Source organism: Aythya ferina (genome assembly GCF_964211825.1).
Source record: "Aythya ferina genome assembly, chromosome: 7".
Taxonomy (NCBI): Eukaryota; Metazoa; Chordata; class Aves; order Anseriformes; family Anatidae; genus Aythya; species Aythya ferina.
In genome coordinates, this window is record NC_140302.1 from 24942051 (window position 1) to 24959500 (window position 17450).

The 17450-nt window shown below is 45.0% G+C and overlaps 1 protein-coding gene across 8 annotated transcripts in view; it reads left to right on the plus strand.

Annotated features, from left to right (window-relative positions):
- The window catches only part of NEURL1 (neuralized E3 ubiquitin protein ligase 1), a 150158-nt gene that overhangs the window by 62264 nt on the left and 70444 nt on the right, over positions 1-17450 (plus strand). Inside the window, exon 1 of one of the 8 annotated variants that reach the window (XM_084525916.1) lies at positions 509-557. The exons of 3 other annotated variants lie outside the window; for them this stretch is intronic. Coding sequence is in view for 4 of the 5 variants with exons in the window: in XM_084525910.1 (XP_084382036.1) it covers positions 863-941 (79 nt within the window). In the remaining variant the exon portion in view is untranslated. Of the gene's footprint in view, positions 1-508; positions 558-822; positions 942-1324; positions 1363-1834; positions 1953-2569; positions 2675-17450 lie in introns of those variants that run through there. 4 more of the 8 variants (XM_084525910.1, XM_084525912.1, XM_084525914.1 and 1 more) reach the window with 4 other exon arrangements.

The following is a 17450-nucleotide window of genomic DNA, read 5'->3' on the forward strand; positions in this document are numbered from 1 at the left end:
GAACGGGGCAGACTTGCACTGCTGTGGCTCTGGGGGCTGCATCTCACAGGAGCTGTTCCACAGCACTGGGGGAAGTTGGGGAAAAGGGGTACTGTTTTTTCAAAAAAATAAAAAATAAAATAAAAAAGGCAATTTTTCAATCAACTGAAACCGTTTACAATTTTCTGCCAAACTGGATGACTCATCCTGGCTTCTTGCCCTCCTGGCCCTCCCCCTCAGACAAACAAACAAAGCCAATAACTCGCAAACAGTAAAATAATCTGAAAAGATAACAGTTCAAACTTTTCCTTTTGGTATACTCAGAACAAAGTGCTTAATGTTTTCTTCAAGACATCATTTCAGAGCTGGATTCAATGACCGTAACTTGAAAAAAATGAGGTAAAAATAACTCCAAAATTAAATGCTTCGTTTTGAGTTAAAGAAACATTTTGTTCAGCAAGACATACAAAGCATTCAGTTTTGGGCCAACACGAAATGATATTTTTTTTTCTAGCAATCTCTTGGTTGAGGCAGTGAACCAAAAAGTCAATTATTCACAGAGCTGCAGGAAGATTAAGGTAAGGATGGAAAGCAGAGCTGAGAGAGCAAGAGAGAAAAATTGGGGCTGGCTATTGGAGTAAATCTTCACTCCTTGGGGTGAAATGCCTTGGTTGTGGTGTCAACACCCAGAGGTCCCTTTGCTGTCAGGGCGAGCGGGTGGGCTGCCCGCCAGGGGACAAAACCAGTGATGTCCTTGTGGTGGCTGCAGGTCCCTGGTGGTGTGGGAGCAGAGCAGGGTGCCCTGGGTTGGTGCGATGTGAGAGATGCCCTGCATTGCTCGGGGTGCGCGGGCCGCGATGCGGTGCTCTTGCTGCTGCTGTAAATGCAGCATCGTCCGGGAGGGGAGGAATTAAAAGGAAAAAAAGTCTTCTGCCAAGAAGCTGCCGTAAGCTCTGCAGAGTGTGAGTTTGGGCAGGGAGGAGCTGAGCGCTGCCTGTGCGCCGCTCATCCTGGGGAAAGCTGCTGCTTGGCTCTGGGGTCCCGGCGTGAGTCTCCTCGGCGGGGCAGGAGGGAGCTGGGTGCTGGCGGTGGTGCTGGCTGCTGCTCGGGGGCTTGGAGATGCTCCTCTGGCAGGTTTGAAACGCTGGGCACAGCCTTCCTCACGCACGCAGTGTTAGTGCAAACACCCTGACTGTGCTTCTTTGGCTTGAGCTTTTCTGCATTGCTTTTTTTTTCCCCCTCCTCTTTTCAGAAGTGCTGAGTCCCTCAGCACCCAGCCATCCTAAGCAATAACCTTACAACACGGGTGAGAGCAATCTTATTTCCCAGTTTCCCGGTGGGAGAGTCGAGGCAGTGGGATGGCAGGATTTGCCCAGCACCATGGTAAGAGTTGGGAGGCAGAGCTGTGCTTGTGGCTGCATAACTTTGGGTCTCACTCCTTTGCAGAGCAAAGAGCGACTGCGGCATGCCATAAAGATGCATGAACTAGATTTTCAACAAGCCAGCTTGGACACACCATGGCCGGCTGTGGCAGCACGATGCCTGCTGTGTTAATTTACCCTTAGGCTCGTGGACAGGACTGATGCAGAGAGATGCGTGCGGGCAGGGGCATGTGGTGCTGGAGACGGACAGGAGGGAGCTGGCTCCTGCATGAACCGTGGCGTAAAGGGAGCAAGCGAGGGGCCAAGCCTGGCTGCGGTTCCCCGTGCACCTCCCCGACCACCCTCGGCATCCCCCTGCTTTTAGTGCTGCTGGCCCTTATCCGGCAGCAGAGGCAATGGGCTGGAGAGCAGGAAGCACTGTATCTGGACGGAGCATGCAAGCCTCGCACAAAAGAGTTGACGGGGGGTGATGTTTTTATTATTACAGTCCGTGGCGTACCCGTCTGCATTTCAAGCACTTCTTCTTTGCTTTTAAATAACTAATAATTAACCAGCAGAGGCCGTTTGAAGACTCTGGTGCAGTGATGTCTGGTAATAATTCTTTTCCTCTTATTATTTTTTTTTTTATTTTGATTTTTGATTATTATTATTTTTTTTTTTTTTTGCCATTCCACTTTCCTCCCTAGGATACCAAAGCAAGTTTCAAATGGCCGGAGCCGTTTGATGTTTCTAAATGAAGTCCTTAACGTCGTGAGCGAAGTTGGCAGCGCCTCGGGCTTTGTTCTGCGCGTTGCCTGGGAGCCGGGTACCGCGGCGGCTGCCGGCCCCGCACCTTCTTCCCCCCCTCGGCTGGGTGAAAAGGGGGCTGGAGCAGGGCAGGGGGGTGCTGAAGAGCCCCTGTGGGATGCTGAGAGCCCCCCGGCGGGGATGCGAAGAGCCCCCGTGGGATGCTGGAAGCCCCCATGGGATGCTGAGAGCCCCCGGCCGGGGGATGCTGAGAGCCCCCATGGGATGCTGAGAGCCCCGGAGGGGGGATGCTGGGGGCCGTGGGCGGTGGGGGGGCCGCACCCGATCTCCCCGGCGTCGGCAGCTATTTCAGGAAGACGCGAAGTCTCCTCCTCCTTATGTAAATAGAAAGGACAGCTCCTGGCTCCTAGGGCCGGCAGCGGGTGGAGGCAAGCGGCGAGGGGCAGGCGGCTGCCGGGCGGGCCGGGGGCTGGCGGAGCAGAGCTGGGGGGGGGGTGCAATGAGCCCCTGCCCCGCTGCTGTCTGAGGCCATATGGGGGGCCAGGTGACCCGCGGGGCGCCGCACGGTAAGGGATAGGGGGGACAGGAGCTCGAAATGGCCGGGTGGGGGGCAAGGGTGGAGGGCGAGGGGTCGCGGCACGGGTGGGGAGTGGGGGCGTGGGGTGGCCGCATCTGGCGGGGGGAGGCTGGTGGAGCTGTCACCTCGTTTCTCCTCTCCATCCGTGGCTGCATCCTAGCAGCGGGTTCTCCGCTCTCTGGTGTCACGCCGGTAGGGTTTGGGATGGACGCGGGGCTGAGCTGGCTGCTTTTGGGCTAAGCTGAGGTTATCAAGCACCGCTTGCTGTCAGCTGGGTAATGCAAAGCGATGTGCGGGAGGGCTGCAAAAGGACCTGAGTATCCTGCCCAGGCCGGTGTTGCAGCAAAATTGGGATCTCCAGGCAGTGTGTGATGCTAGCCGCCTCTGTGTCTGCACAAATCTCATGCCCTAAGCGTGTCGGTGGGAATGTTGTGCTGGTTGAACGTGCTGATCGCGCTGCAATGTTCCGCTTAAAGATGTGCTGCGTGTTCCGTGCAGTTTGGATGTGTTTTCAGGCAAACTTCCTTATTGCTATAGTAAACACAGATAGGAAACAGAAGCATCATGTAAGCTTGGACTATCTCACGTGCTTTCTTTGAAAAGAGGTTCAGGAGGTGTATACTGAGGCTGTGACTATTCATATTATGGTCCTAGTTCTTGTTGTATTTTCCAGCAAGTCCAAACTCTGCAGTTTAAGGAGCAAATGGACATAGTTAGGAGGCAGATGACTTTTCCCTAATGGTATTTAGCAAGCACATCCTTATAGAGATTTTAATTTGTTCATCATCCGTGTCCTGAAATTTCATCTGTAGTCTGACCTTCTTACTTCTCCTGTAATGTCACAACACAAGCGTTACATGCAGAATAAGAGCACTGTTGGGTCAACATTTAAGGAAAAAAAAAAAAAAAGCACATCTTTGGCTGTTGTCTTTATAGGTTCCTTTTCCCCTTTGAAACATTATTTGAATGAGAATGAAAAACCTGTCTGGGAAAGAATAATAGCTATATGTGTTCCCTGTGCGTGCCAGGGACCTGGTATTCCTGCTGGGGCTTTCTCCTGTCTGCAGCCAGCAGCCCACTGCACGCTAATCCTGCAACTTCTGCCTTTCAGCGATGCTACTCCAGCGAGTGTGGTTCTCTTTTATTTTGTTGGGAGATGGAAAGTGATGAGGAGACATGGGTAATCAACTCTGTCAAATTTTCCTCTCCACACAGAGGGGCTACAGGCTGTTACAATCAGAGGTGAGACACTGTGGTGTCAAGCACAATGATGCTTTTAAAAAATGGATGCATAGTGTATTTTAAAATAATAATAAAAAGTCATGCAGCAAATCACATTTGATGAAAATAGATTGCATCTGGACTTGTGGTTTGTCTGTGGCTACTGTTCCTCCAGTTCCTTATTTCTGTTGAATATTTCTATTTCAGATGTGTCCCAAAATAGCTGGGAAAGAGAATAAAGACCTTATCCATTTCTCTGAAAGATAATTGAAACTGAATGTAACAATACCAAAAGGGAGCTGTATTGACAGCCCTTGGGGTTAACACCCCTTGTTTTTAGAAACCAGAGGTAAAGTCCAAATTCACCTCTTCCAGGTATTTCTGGTGACCTCTCTGTGTTGCAAGGATGGGTTGGGATTTTCACAAGCACCTCAGTAACTCAACCTTGCTGTAAATAAGCTTGGGCAGGGCGAAACCTTGCTGCTGGGCTGTGTGGGGCTCTGCCACTGGTAGGGCAGCTGCCAGCTCCTGAGTAGCATGCCTGGGCTGGAGCACAGGGTCCATGCCTGCGCTGGGGCTGCCCACCCTGACTATGGTGGGGATGGAAAAGTGAACTGAGATATTGGCTGGTGAGGGTGGCATCCTCTCAAAAAGCACCAAAGCAGGCTGGTGATGTTTAAAACCTGTGTGACGTGCGGTCAGTGGCAGGTGATGCTGGATATCCTGGGATTTGCTCTTCTGTCAGGGGCTTTTGTGAGTGGTCCTGTCTGAGCTGCCTGGGGAGTACATGCACACTTGTGTGGGCAGGCAGCTCCTGCCTGGCTGCAGGGGGCTTTGGGTGGAAGAGCTGCTCTCCCGCAGGTACAGTGGCAACAGAGGAGAGCCCTGCTACTGTGTCCTGATAAGAGCTGGGCACTGAACATGTCCTGAGTCACACCCAAAGGAAGTTTTCAACATGGGACGAGGCTGGAAATGAGCTTTAACCAATTAACCAAGGGGCAGTGAAGCAGCAGTAGCTGCTTTCCCAGGAGAAACCTGCCTCTGACTCCATTTCTCATGAACAAACCAACCCCAGCGTGCTTGAAAGGCAGCACCGTTAGTTTTGAAAAGGGACAACCAATGGCTTCAAGTGTTGGGAACTGCCACTCCTCCTTCTCTGTGAAATGATGTGCATCGCTCAAGCATCCTCATGCAATTTCTGTCTGCGTGCCCATGTTCTCACTGGCACCGTGATGGTGCCTGCTCCTCCTGCCCCTTCCTAACCTGTGTGCAGAAGTCCCTGGGGGGATTTCCAGTGCTCTCCATGCAAAAAGTCAGAATAGGAAGTTGAGTGGTAACACAGTCTTGATGGACAGGATGTTTACAGGGTATGTTAAAAAGAACATCTATACATGTGGTGTTTACTTTAGCAATATTTTAAACAGGAAATGTTAATATGATTGCTCGTGGTTCATCTGAGGCTAGTTTCTTCAAGAATGACTGTGTGCTATAGTGTTCCTACAGCATAGGCAGACTTAACTAAATATTTATGTTAAACAGTACTTGCTAACTAATCATGCATAAAGCATCTCCAATAGATGCATAACTCATAAGTATGTTCTTGTTATCCGTTTGATTCAACCGTTACCTGCTGTGTCAGCTTTTAATTCCTCCTTATGAGTGAGATGCTATTTCCTGAAGACCCAATTCTTAATTTTAGGGGGCCAGATCCAGGAGATCTTGTCTGGGAAAAATGCTCTGAGCTTTTTATTTTTTTCCTCCTCATTCACTCAGAACCAAACTGACAAAAAGTTGCGCTTTAGCCAAGGAAGCTGCTGCACTGTACTGGGAGAGGAATTCAGTGTGTGTATACGTGCAGGGGTTAGCGATTAACACGTACGCATCCCTTCAGAAGGCTTTTGACAAGCTAGAGGGTACACAGTGGATTAATTCATGTGCCGAGGATGTGTGTCTGTGCATGCATGCACATTTGCTCAATAACCTCCCTTCCTACAAGACATTGTCACTAATAAGTCCCTCATTGCAGGGCTTTGTTTTATTTTTGTTTTAATTACTCAGATGTCACATGCATTCATCAGTGTTTTGCAGTGGAATAATTTTTACACGGGGCAGGGAAAAAAAGTATCTTGTCGCATTTCCCAAACTGTAATTATATGGCATCAGCATAATTACAATGAAGTCTCTGGTGAGAACTCATCAGCTTTTTGCCTGGGAAGGAGCAGTGACTGACAGATGTAATTTTTGGCTTGAACAGGTAAGTTTTTAAGCTTCTTAAGCGGATGATGCTCTGTAACTTGTGGATGCAATACAAGTAATGGCTCGTGTGTCTCTGTCTGATGCATATACAGGTGTAAGTATTACGTATGGCCAAATTTTCCCCTCACCTTTTTCAGTGTATAGGTGCTAGTTAGCATGCAATAGAGCCACAGCTGTGTGCTGTATTTTTCACGCAGGAGAAGGAAGTGGGAGCTGTGGTGTAACAGCACTCCATCCGCACTGCATGGTGATAAGGACATTTGGGTAACTATCTGGACTCATTCCCCACTGGGAAATTTCACTGGGATCTTATTTGCCATGGTCCTTCCTGCACCTGGCTGTTCGTTCATTCCTGTGCAAAATAGGTGTGAAGCACTGGTATTGTCCTTCACCTGCATTTTCTTCCCATGAAGAACAATCCATGGGTATCGCTTGCTCGCCTCAATAGGAGTTTTGGGATATTTGGGGTTTGCTGGAAGCAGCTGCTGTAGGGCTTTAGGGAATGGCAGAGGGTGGAGGCTGTTTCCCTAATACAAAATAGCTACTGTATGTAACTTCATTTATTCTTTCTGTGCACAATAGAGCTCTATTTTTAGCTTTTTTCTTAATTCCTTGTAGTGTAGTGAATGGTATATCCATAGGCAAGTGCTGGAACCAGCCCCATACTTTGTTTCCCACTCTGTTCAGTGCCTATACAGCAACAACCTTTCCCAATACCACATTTCACCCATGCAGTTAATATCATTAAACAGAATTGTACCCCAGTGCATACTATTGTACACACCTTCAAGTTTAATAATTGCCAGCTGCTTTCACCTAATTAAAACTGCAAATGTCCCAGAAGAAATAAGAAATGAATGAAAAATGAAGACCTGACAACACCAATTTAGTGAGATTTCTTTGCATACCAATGTTACTTTGTATTCTTATCTTTAAATTACTGTCTGGATTTTGGGGGCATTTTATCAAGCTCCCAGATGTGATGGAATGATTGAAAACTGGTTCCCCTCACTAGTGGATTAACATTTGCTAAAATCTGCATGCAGTCACTCGTTGATAACCAAAACGGGACTGAGGAGAAGAGGCTCCTTACTAAACTCGCCCTGCTTTCAGCAAGATTGCTATATAGCTCTGAAAGCAAGTGTGTGTGTGTGTGTGCGCGTATGAGAAGTTAATCCTGCTCAGGGTTGGATTAACTGGTGCAGAAGACCCTGGGCAGGGTGCCAAAGCAGTGCTGGCATTTGCTAAAAGTGGGGCTCCCAGAGATTATTTCAGTTTGTGCCTCTGACCTGCAGGTCACCTTCGAGTGTCCTTAGGTGGCTGATAGTATTGACTGCTGACAATGCTTTTGAAAATGAAGTGTGGAGTACTTCCATATAGAGAGATTTTATGGGCAACCACACTTAAGCTTCAAAACAGTGCTATTTGTTGTGAAAGGCAAATGAGTTTTTCATTAGTTGTGGCTATATTTGACCGTAGGGGTCTTGGTATAAGTGACGAGAGCAAAGAGCATCCCCGTTCTAATTTTGTCCTTTGCTTTCCTGGCATTTTCCCTGTTCATTTCTCCATGTCCTCTTGATGCTCTGCTGTGGTAGGACCTACGGACTACATGTTTTGTGTTATTTTTCAGATTTGGTTGTCTTATTTGTCCCCTCTTTGACAGGCCCTCTCCCTCCCTGCAGAGAACCGTTCTTACCTCTGATCTGTTTTCACCTGTTCCTCACTTAATTTCTCTTTTGTTGAGAATTATGGATGATATATTTAGCTATCATTCAATTAATCTAGAGGTAGCAGGTGTCTCTTCAGGAAGGTTTGTCAGATCCCCTGACAAGTCCCAGGGAATCATCTGCATGCCTAATCAAAACAAGTACTCCCAGTGCCAGGCGATTCGTACTGTTAATGGTATAAAATAAATCTGTGAAACAAACACAATTACCATTGTTGACATCAAGAAGGAATTAAGAAGAGGTGGTCTCTAGTCATATAATCTCAAAATTGATAGATTTTTTTTTAAATAAAAAAAAAAGTTATATTAATGATGTCCATACATGCTGAGGATAGAATTGAGATCAGTCTAAAAAAGATTAATCATTGAGGAATGGAAGCTTCTTGAAAAGTGAAGGGAAAGCAAAGAATTGATCCTGATGGATTGCCCTAGAGAATCAGCAGGGATTACTGAAGGCACAGCAGAGAGTGGAGGTGGAGGTCAGGAGAGATCTTGTCTCCCAGAGGCTAAACGAGGAGCATGCCTGCCAGCTGCAAGCCTTGTGGTCCATGTGCCCATGATCAGAGCATATGCTGCAGCCCTCTGTATGACGGTATCTTGCTGTAGGGCTGATCCCTATTAGTGTTGCTGCTGTCTGCTTTTTTTTTTTTTTTTTTTCTTTTCCTTTCCCATCCATACCCCCTCTAAATCACAGCATTTTGCTTTGATGATGTATTTATCTGAGTGAAGCTGGTCTGAGATGAGTCAGAGCCTTCTACTCCATAGCTCTTGTCAAGTTGGTCTCAGTGGTATTTCTGTTCCTTGACTCTGTCCTTGATTTTCTCTTGAAGGGATGCTGTACTTCATTGGCATTAAAAATAACATTCAAGATGACTGCAGTTGATGGGGCTGGGCAGATGAGTCCTTTGGTTTATCTGAGACTTATGGTGGGTCTGACAGCACAGCGAAAGTGGGGGGCTGAGAGAGCCACAATAATTGATCAGATGCATGAATGCATTTTCCCCTTGTAAAGGCTGATAGCAATGTTATTTTAAAGAAAAAGGGATAGTAGTAAAAAGGGGACATAATAAAAGCTATATACATTAATGAACATGATATAGAATGTAAATTGTATACTCCTGCTTGCCTCCCTTGCAACAGCCCATGTTGGCAGAAATCTGGAGTTCTTGTCCTTTTCCTCAAGATAAAAATCTCTATTAATAGAAGCCTTAGAGATAAACCAAGGCCCCTTGCTATTAAAATCAGTTCCTCTTTGATGGTTTGGTTTACAGCCTTTTCTGCCTACACTGGTATAGTAAATGAATGCTAATACGGAGGGGATGCATCAGGGGTCAAGTACCACAGAGTCCCTTGGGTCTGAGTTGTCCCACCTTATGGTGTACCTCACACAGCAGTCCTGCCCAGAGGCTGCTCTAGGTGTGGGGACCCACACGGGCACACTGCTTTAGCCCCTGGGGAACTAAAGTTGCTCACAGCAGACTTTGTTGATGAAGTCTGGAGAAAAAAGGACCCAACACTTGGCCAAACAAGAAAGATGTTTGGTGACCTCTTTATAAAATTTGCCTAGGTAGCAGATTCCCATCTGCTCCAAAGTTCCATCTCATCCAAAGTTCCCATCTTTGACTACCTTTGAAGAGAAATTTTTCTGGATCAAAGCACACGGGGCCCGAGAGAGAAAGTGCCCAGAGCCAACATGCAGATTGTTCACTGTGGCTTCTGAAAATGCCACTTTTAGTCTCACTGCAGGTTTTGCTCTGGTGTGCTGCTTGCGATTGCATGAAGTCTTCTCTGTCTGACGTAGCCAGCGTGTACCACTCAAAACAGGTCAGTCTTGGTGTGGGTTTGGGGAAGCAGAGTTCAGCTTTGACTTCAGCTGGGAGGCAGCAGTTTCTGTGAATCCGTAGAGCATGCTGCTGCTCCCTTTTCTCTGCTGGTCTCAGGAATGAGCCATAGGCAATGGGGTGTATGGGCCGGCCTGGCCCTGGGAGTCAGCCTTCTTGGCTGCGCTTCACTAGGCCATCTTCAGCAAACAAACTCTTTTCTCAGCCAAGGGGTTTCCATCTGAGAAGCAGGGACAGCAGCTGCATATCTTCCTGGTGATTCACCTTGCCTGTGCAGCCAAGTGGCACAGTGTGGGTACAGCATTGGAACATTTAGTCTGGTAGGCTTGTCAGTGAAAGCAGGACCTGCTGTAAGATACCAGGGCAGGACTAAAAATTTGGTTTTCAAGAAACTGAGAGGCTTGTAGTGTCTTAGCTCTGCTTAAGCCAAGCTGAGGCTGCAACCTTGGATGCGGCACCGGTTGAACCAGCAGGTGGTTGGGGAGCAGCAGGTGCTTGTGATTGAGTTGCACCTTGCCAGGACTGGAGGTTTGCTTTGACTCAGCCTCTTGCAAGAGCCTGTTCCTCTTCTGTTCTCTGCGGTGCTTCCTAGCAACTGAGCCCTTGGCCTGCTTTGCGAAGTACAAGTGATCCTCAGGCTATTGCAAATCCCAGGCCTGTGTTACCAGCCAGGAGGAAACTGCATAACCTCGAGGAGAGTGGGTAGGGTTGGAGGAGCTCCCCCACCTGCTGAGAGGTTGCCAACACCAAAGTAAGGATGAGGAGGGGACTGTGCAGAGCCTCAGTGTGATGCTACCCTTTGCTTGCAAGCACAGAGGGAGAATTGAGCCATAAACCACACCGTGGCTCACAAAGAAGCCATTTTAATTTCAGTCTCTGCTGGAAGCACCTCATGGAAAAAAAAAAATGTGATCAGTATAAAAAGAAATGTTTATGTTTCTAGGAGCATAGACCTCCCAAATAATTAACATCACTTGACAAACTGCTGTTTAAAATGCAAGTGGTTTAAGTGCTGCAGCTCAACAGGCATTTGTCACAGCTCTGGTGTAAACGTGGTACACGCTGTGGGTTGGTTGCTGCTTTAAAGTAAAGAAGATTTCTTCTGGTAAACATCTTTTGCTTGAGGAGAATGTCTTCATAATTTTATTTTTTCTTATTTGGAAAAGCTAAATGTTAGAGAACCATTCAAATGGCACCTTGGAGGCAAGGGCATTGGAGATGCGGTTTTGGAATGAAGTAAATTCTGGACTTCAGTTTCTGCTGCACAGATCATGCTTTTGGTCAGAAGACAGGCAGACAAATGTTTTTTGGCTTTGGCATTTGTGGAGTAAGAGACAGAAGGGAAAAGGCTTTTAGAGGGAGATTTTTGGAAGCTACAGCTTCAGCTTTGGTCTGTCTATATCTAATATTCACTGACTCAACTAAAAGTACTTTAAATAAAACCTTACTTTTCTCTAGGCCTGTTGGGTGAAGGACTGGAGACATAAAGATTGTTAAGAACTGGTATTTTCAAAGGTTAAAAATAGCAGCTTACAAAGAGACTGAGATTTAAATGAAAAAGTCTCCCTGGAAGATGGAAATTTAGGGACACCCATATTGTACTGAAACATCTGGGATCAAAATGACTTCTGTCTTTGCACACCAAACAGAATCAGATTATCAAATATAAAAGAGAGTCTTAAGTATCTAATTACTTTTACAAAGGCATTACTGATTCTGTCAATTTCATATAACGTGGAAAAGGAATGAAAATTGCTTAATTTATTTTCTGCTTATCACAAATTACTTCAATGCTGCCCTCAGATTTTTTTTTTTTTTTTTTTTTTCTCCAAAGGGAAAGAGACCATCACTATGGCTTTTTTTTTTTTTTTTTTTTTTTTGTATTCCAGTTCTGAGTAAAGCTATCCATCTCACACTGTAAGATCTGCAATATGGTAGGAGTTGCTGTCCAACTTTCGATCCCTCAGAGGCTTTGAAAAATTGCCTGAAGAGACCTTGATCAAGTGGCATGACTGTGATGAGATTTCTGGACAATCTTGCTCCTTCCTGTCCAGTGCTTGAGCAAGGGTAGTTGATTCAGTATTTAGGTATCATGTGTCAGTATTTTATGGCTTGTAATTTGCATGGTTATTGACTAGAAAATGACCTAATTCTCCTTGACTTCTGCTACTTTGAGCATGGCTTATAGCAGTCAGGCTTAGGTTGGAAAGTGGGTAAGACTGTCGTTGGAATGCAGTAGAAAATCTTGTCCTATTTTAGAAATTAATTCCTGAAATCTTCTGTTTTGGGGAAAGAAGGCAGAAAGACCACCTCTTATTTCGCCAGGTCCACCTGCTGGAGCAGCATATTTTTATTCCCCACTACTATATCTTACACCTGGGGTGTTCCTGCTTGCAAAAGATCTGATCCTGCTGTGAGACTGGGGTTAGAGGCTCTCATGAGTTTCCCACTTGACACAGAAAAAGGTGCAATTCCTGCTAAATTTAGTAATTAAGATGGTGAACACAAAGATCTGCAAGCTGTAATTGCAGATCCCCATGGCCCTGCTTAAGGTGGATTTATACCTATATAAACTGATGTTAAGGACAATCCCAAGTCTGCTGAAATAGGGTATAGAGATGCGTTGATTCCAGCTTCCTGTATCCTTCCTAGGCAGATGTGCATTGGCATTTATCATGCAAAGGATAAAGCTTTCAGGCTATCTGTTCCCATGGTAGAAAGGATAAAATGCAGAGAAATATCATCTGAATGTTCTCCAAATGGATTTGAAAGTGTGCGAAAACCATTCAGTATGTCTGCAAGAGATGACTGCAGTTTTTAAAAGGCTCTTTGCCAAAGGTCAGGTAACCCCAGCCATTTCCTGGAAGATGTTTCTATCCCTTTATCTGTAAAGTGTCTACCTGAGTTCTCTTTACCCGTTTATCAGTTATCCCACAGTTTCAGAGACCTTCCCTCTCTGAACCCTCATACAGCAAAGCTGCTCTTTGGGGACTCCAAAGGTCGTGCCTCATCCATAAGTCTGAAGCTGCGTTCAGCACACAGTGTACAGGTAATTTCTTGTAGTAGTTTGTGAAGTTAGTTGGCATATGATAGCTGGTATCTTTTGTGTTTCATTGGCTATATGTCCATCTTCCAATCCTTTCCACTTTGGGAAATCTGTGCTTGAAGTTAGGTCCATTAGGTCCTTTGTGCATGCCAGAAGCAGTACTTTTGTGACACATGCATGCCTGGTTCTGCTGCTCAGTTGTGGCAGGAGGAGGTGTATAGTATCGTGTGGGAAGCTGTAATAAAGTGTAAATACAGGCAAGTTACATTGAATAGCTTCTCCACTCCAGAGAAGTAATTTTGAAGTGCACAATCTGGGGAAAAAATAGAGGTTGGTAGCAGTTTTAGATTTGTGCAACTTCAATTTGATGACAAATATTGTGGTTTTACTCTATATACAGTATTTACAGTATGTGTTGAGATGTGCTTTTGGGTGCAGAGAAACTCAGCAGAGAAATGCTTCATGGCCCAGGAGTCCAGATTTGTAGACTCCAGTTCAACAGCTCTGCAAGTCTCTGCATGCTAGCAGGAAGGGATATCTGTCAGGGGTGCAGTGTGCTCCTTATTAAATCAGAATTTAAGGCTGTGGCTTACAAAATCAGGAGCAATTATATATTAGAAAAAAAAATTAAATGGTCTTTGTTGTCAGAAAAAATGCCCCATAGCAGGACAAGGACTTAAAGGATTTTCCACAAATTTTCAAGCTACAAAGAGCAAGGAAAATGGATGAATGAATTTACCTCTGCACTTAATTGCTCCTTGCTCTTCTGAAATAGTGTAGGTGTCTTTCCACCAAGAGAATACAGCCCCTTGAGTCCTCTAGGCTTGTTTCTTGTTCATGCAGACCTTCAAGGCAGTCACGCCACAACTATGGCTACATCAGGAACAATGCACTGAATTGCGTGACATTGCATTTCTTCCTCCTTCCATTCTTACCTGTAACCCAGTATGCAAAAAAGCCCTTTTACACAAATTAAAAAAAAAAACAACAACCACCTTCCTTTTTCCCAAGCTGGCTTGCCTTTCCAACACTCACTTTTCTCTTCCTTCAGCTATTTAGAAATGCAGTCATCTTCACGATGTTCCTCCCAAGTCTCCTACTGTAAGGTACCCAACTTTGGTTGATGATAACTGGTCATCTGAATAAGACGTGGCCATGTGAGCAAGCCCGCAGCAGTATGAAATTGCTGAATATTGCATTGCTGAAAGGTTGCCTTTTGCATAGTTTGCATGTGTTGATGTTAACACAACTTCAAGCTAGAAGTGGTAGAACTTCCTTGGCACCTTCTCACAAAAAATTTTGGAGTAACCTCCTCTACAAATCTACAAAAAAACTTGAGAAGTTGACTGTGCTGCACAAGTCATAAGAAAATAGTCATTAATATTTATGGAAACTCTGTGAGGGCTTTTAATATGCAAGCCTTGATTTTCTAGTCTGAATTATACTTTTGCCTACATAAATCAGAGAGAACTGGAGCTCTTTCCTCTGCTGTTAGGGTGACAGAAGAGGGGTGGAATTACCTCCCTGCTGTCTTCTGGTGTGAGGAATCACATTGGCCATGGGTATTGAAGGGAACTCATCCTGATAGATTACAAAGTTGTTTTCCTTTTTCCCCAAAGTACACTCTGTGCTCTTTTACTCCAATTTACTGGCTTCTTTTCATACGTCCAGACTGTAAACAGGGTGTGGCAAGACCCACCTCTTCTTTCAGTTTGTGATATTCAGCAAGAAGGGTTGGATAGCAGGTAGGATCACTTTGAAAGACAAAGCATCTCTGCATGTTCTTCCTAAGGCAATATGAATGTAAGACCCTTGGCCATTTACTGGGTGACCTGTTGCAGCAGACACTAAGGAAACCAAGTTCCTGTATGGACTACTCCAGCAGTTATTTATAGCAAAGCGTTAAGTAATAACTTCATGGGTCTGGCATGGGAATTGGTAGGAAGGATGATGGAATAGTATTCATGCTTTTTCTTTGTAATCAGCGCCAGGGATGCTGTTTGTCTTTTGTTAAAATAAACGGTAACTTTATTCCTAGGCTGGCCGTTGAAGTTTCATTTTTGAATTCAAAGGATTGGATTCAGATGCTGATTTGAAAACAAAACAAAATAAAAAAAACACAGGGTTAATTACTGGTAGAGGGTGTTTAAACTGGTGCAAGCAATGTTCTGTAGAGCCAAATGAGAGCGGGAAAGTCAATAATTCTGCACATAAATTGCAGATTAACGAAGGAATGCGCCAGTGGATGGCCAAATTCTTGTGTAAAGGGAGAAATGTTGCCCTTTCTTCTGTTTTTGCTGCAGCAGTACTTAAATTACTTGCCTGGAAAAATAATATTTTAATTGTGTGTGGTGGCTAGCACTTCTAGTGCTACTGGAGACCTTTCTGGTCTGGGCAAATGTTCTCGGTAATAATATCTATTTGTGAGGCAGGAGGCTGCCGGAGTCCTGCCTTGGGCTGGCACCTTTGTTTCTGTGCTCTCATTCCAGCTCTTCTGGGTGGGCTGCAAGTTTTTTAGTTTGACTGTGGAAGTCAGGCTTGGAGCTCCTGTGTTTTAATCATAACAATGCACCTGAAGTGAATTGTATCAAAAATCCCCTGCTGATGACAAACTCCATAACCTCACTTACTGCCCACTGCAAGTTACTTTGCAGAAATACCTTATGGGATAAATAGTGGGTGCCACCAAAAGAAGAAAATCTGGTTCTAATTTTTTGGGGCTGAGGAGCCTTGGCTACTCATTAGGATCTGTTTTGTTTTAGGAGAGGGGTAGTTTTTTTTTTTTTTTTTTTTTTTTTTTTTTTTTTTTAAATGAGAAGTGAAGCATGTATGTTTAGAGGAGAACAAGACAAGAGACCATAAGAGCTGAAAAAGAGTAAAGGTGTGACAGAAATGTGCTGAGTAAGTTGAGGTCAGTGATGGAAGTGGCTGAGTACTTATGAGAAAGGAGGAGGAGGAAGATCTTTTGGAGAAGGAATGGTAAAGCAGAAGTGAAGGTCATCTGGTCTGTGAGTTCTCACAGGAATGGCAGATGGAGAGGGAGAGGTGGGAAGGAGAAGGCGGGAGGATTTCAATACAGAAATGGTGGAGGAGGAGTTCAAGGAAGTACATTGTTCCTGTAATCCTGAAACATTTATGAGGTTGTTAAACATGGCCAAATAGTAAAGTCACATTTTCACGTACCTGCTAAGTCGTTAGCTCTTAGTAACTCTACACCTTAAAGGGTTTACGTACTGCCAAATGTAATCAGGGATAAAGCCATTGGGATCAATATCTTCTGGGATTCGCCAGACAGCATGTCAAAAACAAAAATTCAAGTGCAATTTTAATTTGTGAATGAAGAAACCAGAAGACCCTCAGTAATTATATACTTAAAGGGCTTCCCTGTAGGATTGCTTTGCACTTTATACTGAATGAAAATCCTTGCTATTTGGTTAACTGGCATAGATGTAAATAGTTTTAAGACTGTACCAACAAATGGCAAAATAAGCAGTGTAATCCTCTTGCACTGAAAAAGTGAATTTTCAGTTGATCAGAGAGGAACAAAAACATACCAAAGAAGACAGAAGATGTACTGGGTAACAGCACATCTACCAGTACAAAACTGCAGGAAGGAAAAAGCAATGGTCTGAGTATTACAACATCACCACCAGCAGGGTTTTGCAAAAGATTCAAATGCTCCGTGTCACAAAACAAGTCATTGTTGTCCTCAGACAGACACGATGGCAGTCAGGAAATTCCTGGTGTTTCCATTGAGGGGTAGAAGATCTCCATCATGGAGCTGGGCACTGTCCTTTGGCTGTGCTGTCACCTTGCAGTGTCCCCTCCATGGGAAGGGGAGCACTGGCTCTTGGGTTTGGACCTGAGCTGTTTCTCACATGCTTGTGGGCAGCCACCAGCAAACGAGATGTGCTCTGAAAGCAGCGGAAGGGAAGTACTTAGTGTGAAGTACTGCTTGGGCTTGGAAAAATAATCACAGCATTTTAGAAGTGCTTGTTAAGTTTTAAATACGGAGGGTGTAAGGAGCTGCTTCCAGCAGGCATGCTCTCAAAGGACCCTGCAAATTACGGCAGCGAACTTTAGGAGGAAGAATTTGAAATAAGCATGACCTGAGCGCGCTGCATTTTTAAAGAAGACTAACACAAAATGACCCAACTGTATGGTACCTCAAAGTGGATCTAAATTGATGGTTTATATTGGGAAAGAAGGCACGCTCCAAATGTAAATGTCATGTATGAGAGAAAAACTGCTTCCTGAGATTCTTTAGAAATGGCATTATGGCTTAAAGCTTCATGGTATGTGGTACTGAATGATAAACATAATCTACGCTGTCCAGCTGGGAAAGAAGAGAAGTAAAAAACAGTCTCTGGATTATATATCCTGACCAACCAGATACTAAATTAAAGTGAGGGCATTCACACGTGACATTTGCAATAAATTCAAGCAGCAAAATACAGAAGAGGCAACACAGCCACTGGAGGTTTCACAACTTCAGTCCAAAGTTGTCGTCAATGTTTCTGGATTGAAAGAAATGTTATGCTTTACTCACATATGCTGCTGTAAGGCAGAAGCACGTCGGGTTGGTGCTGGGCATACCCTTGCTGTGCCCAGAGATGGGTATTTGGGTTGGCAGAAAGTACGTTAAGATCCTGAATCCCCAATGTGATTGAGCCTG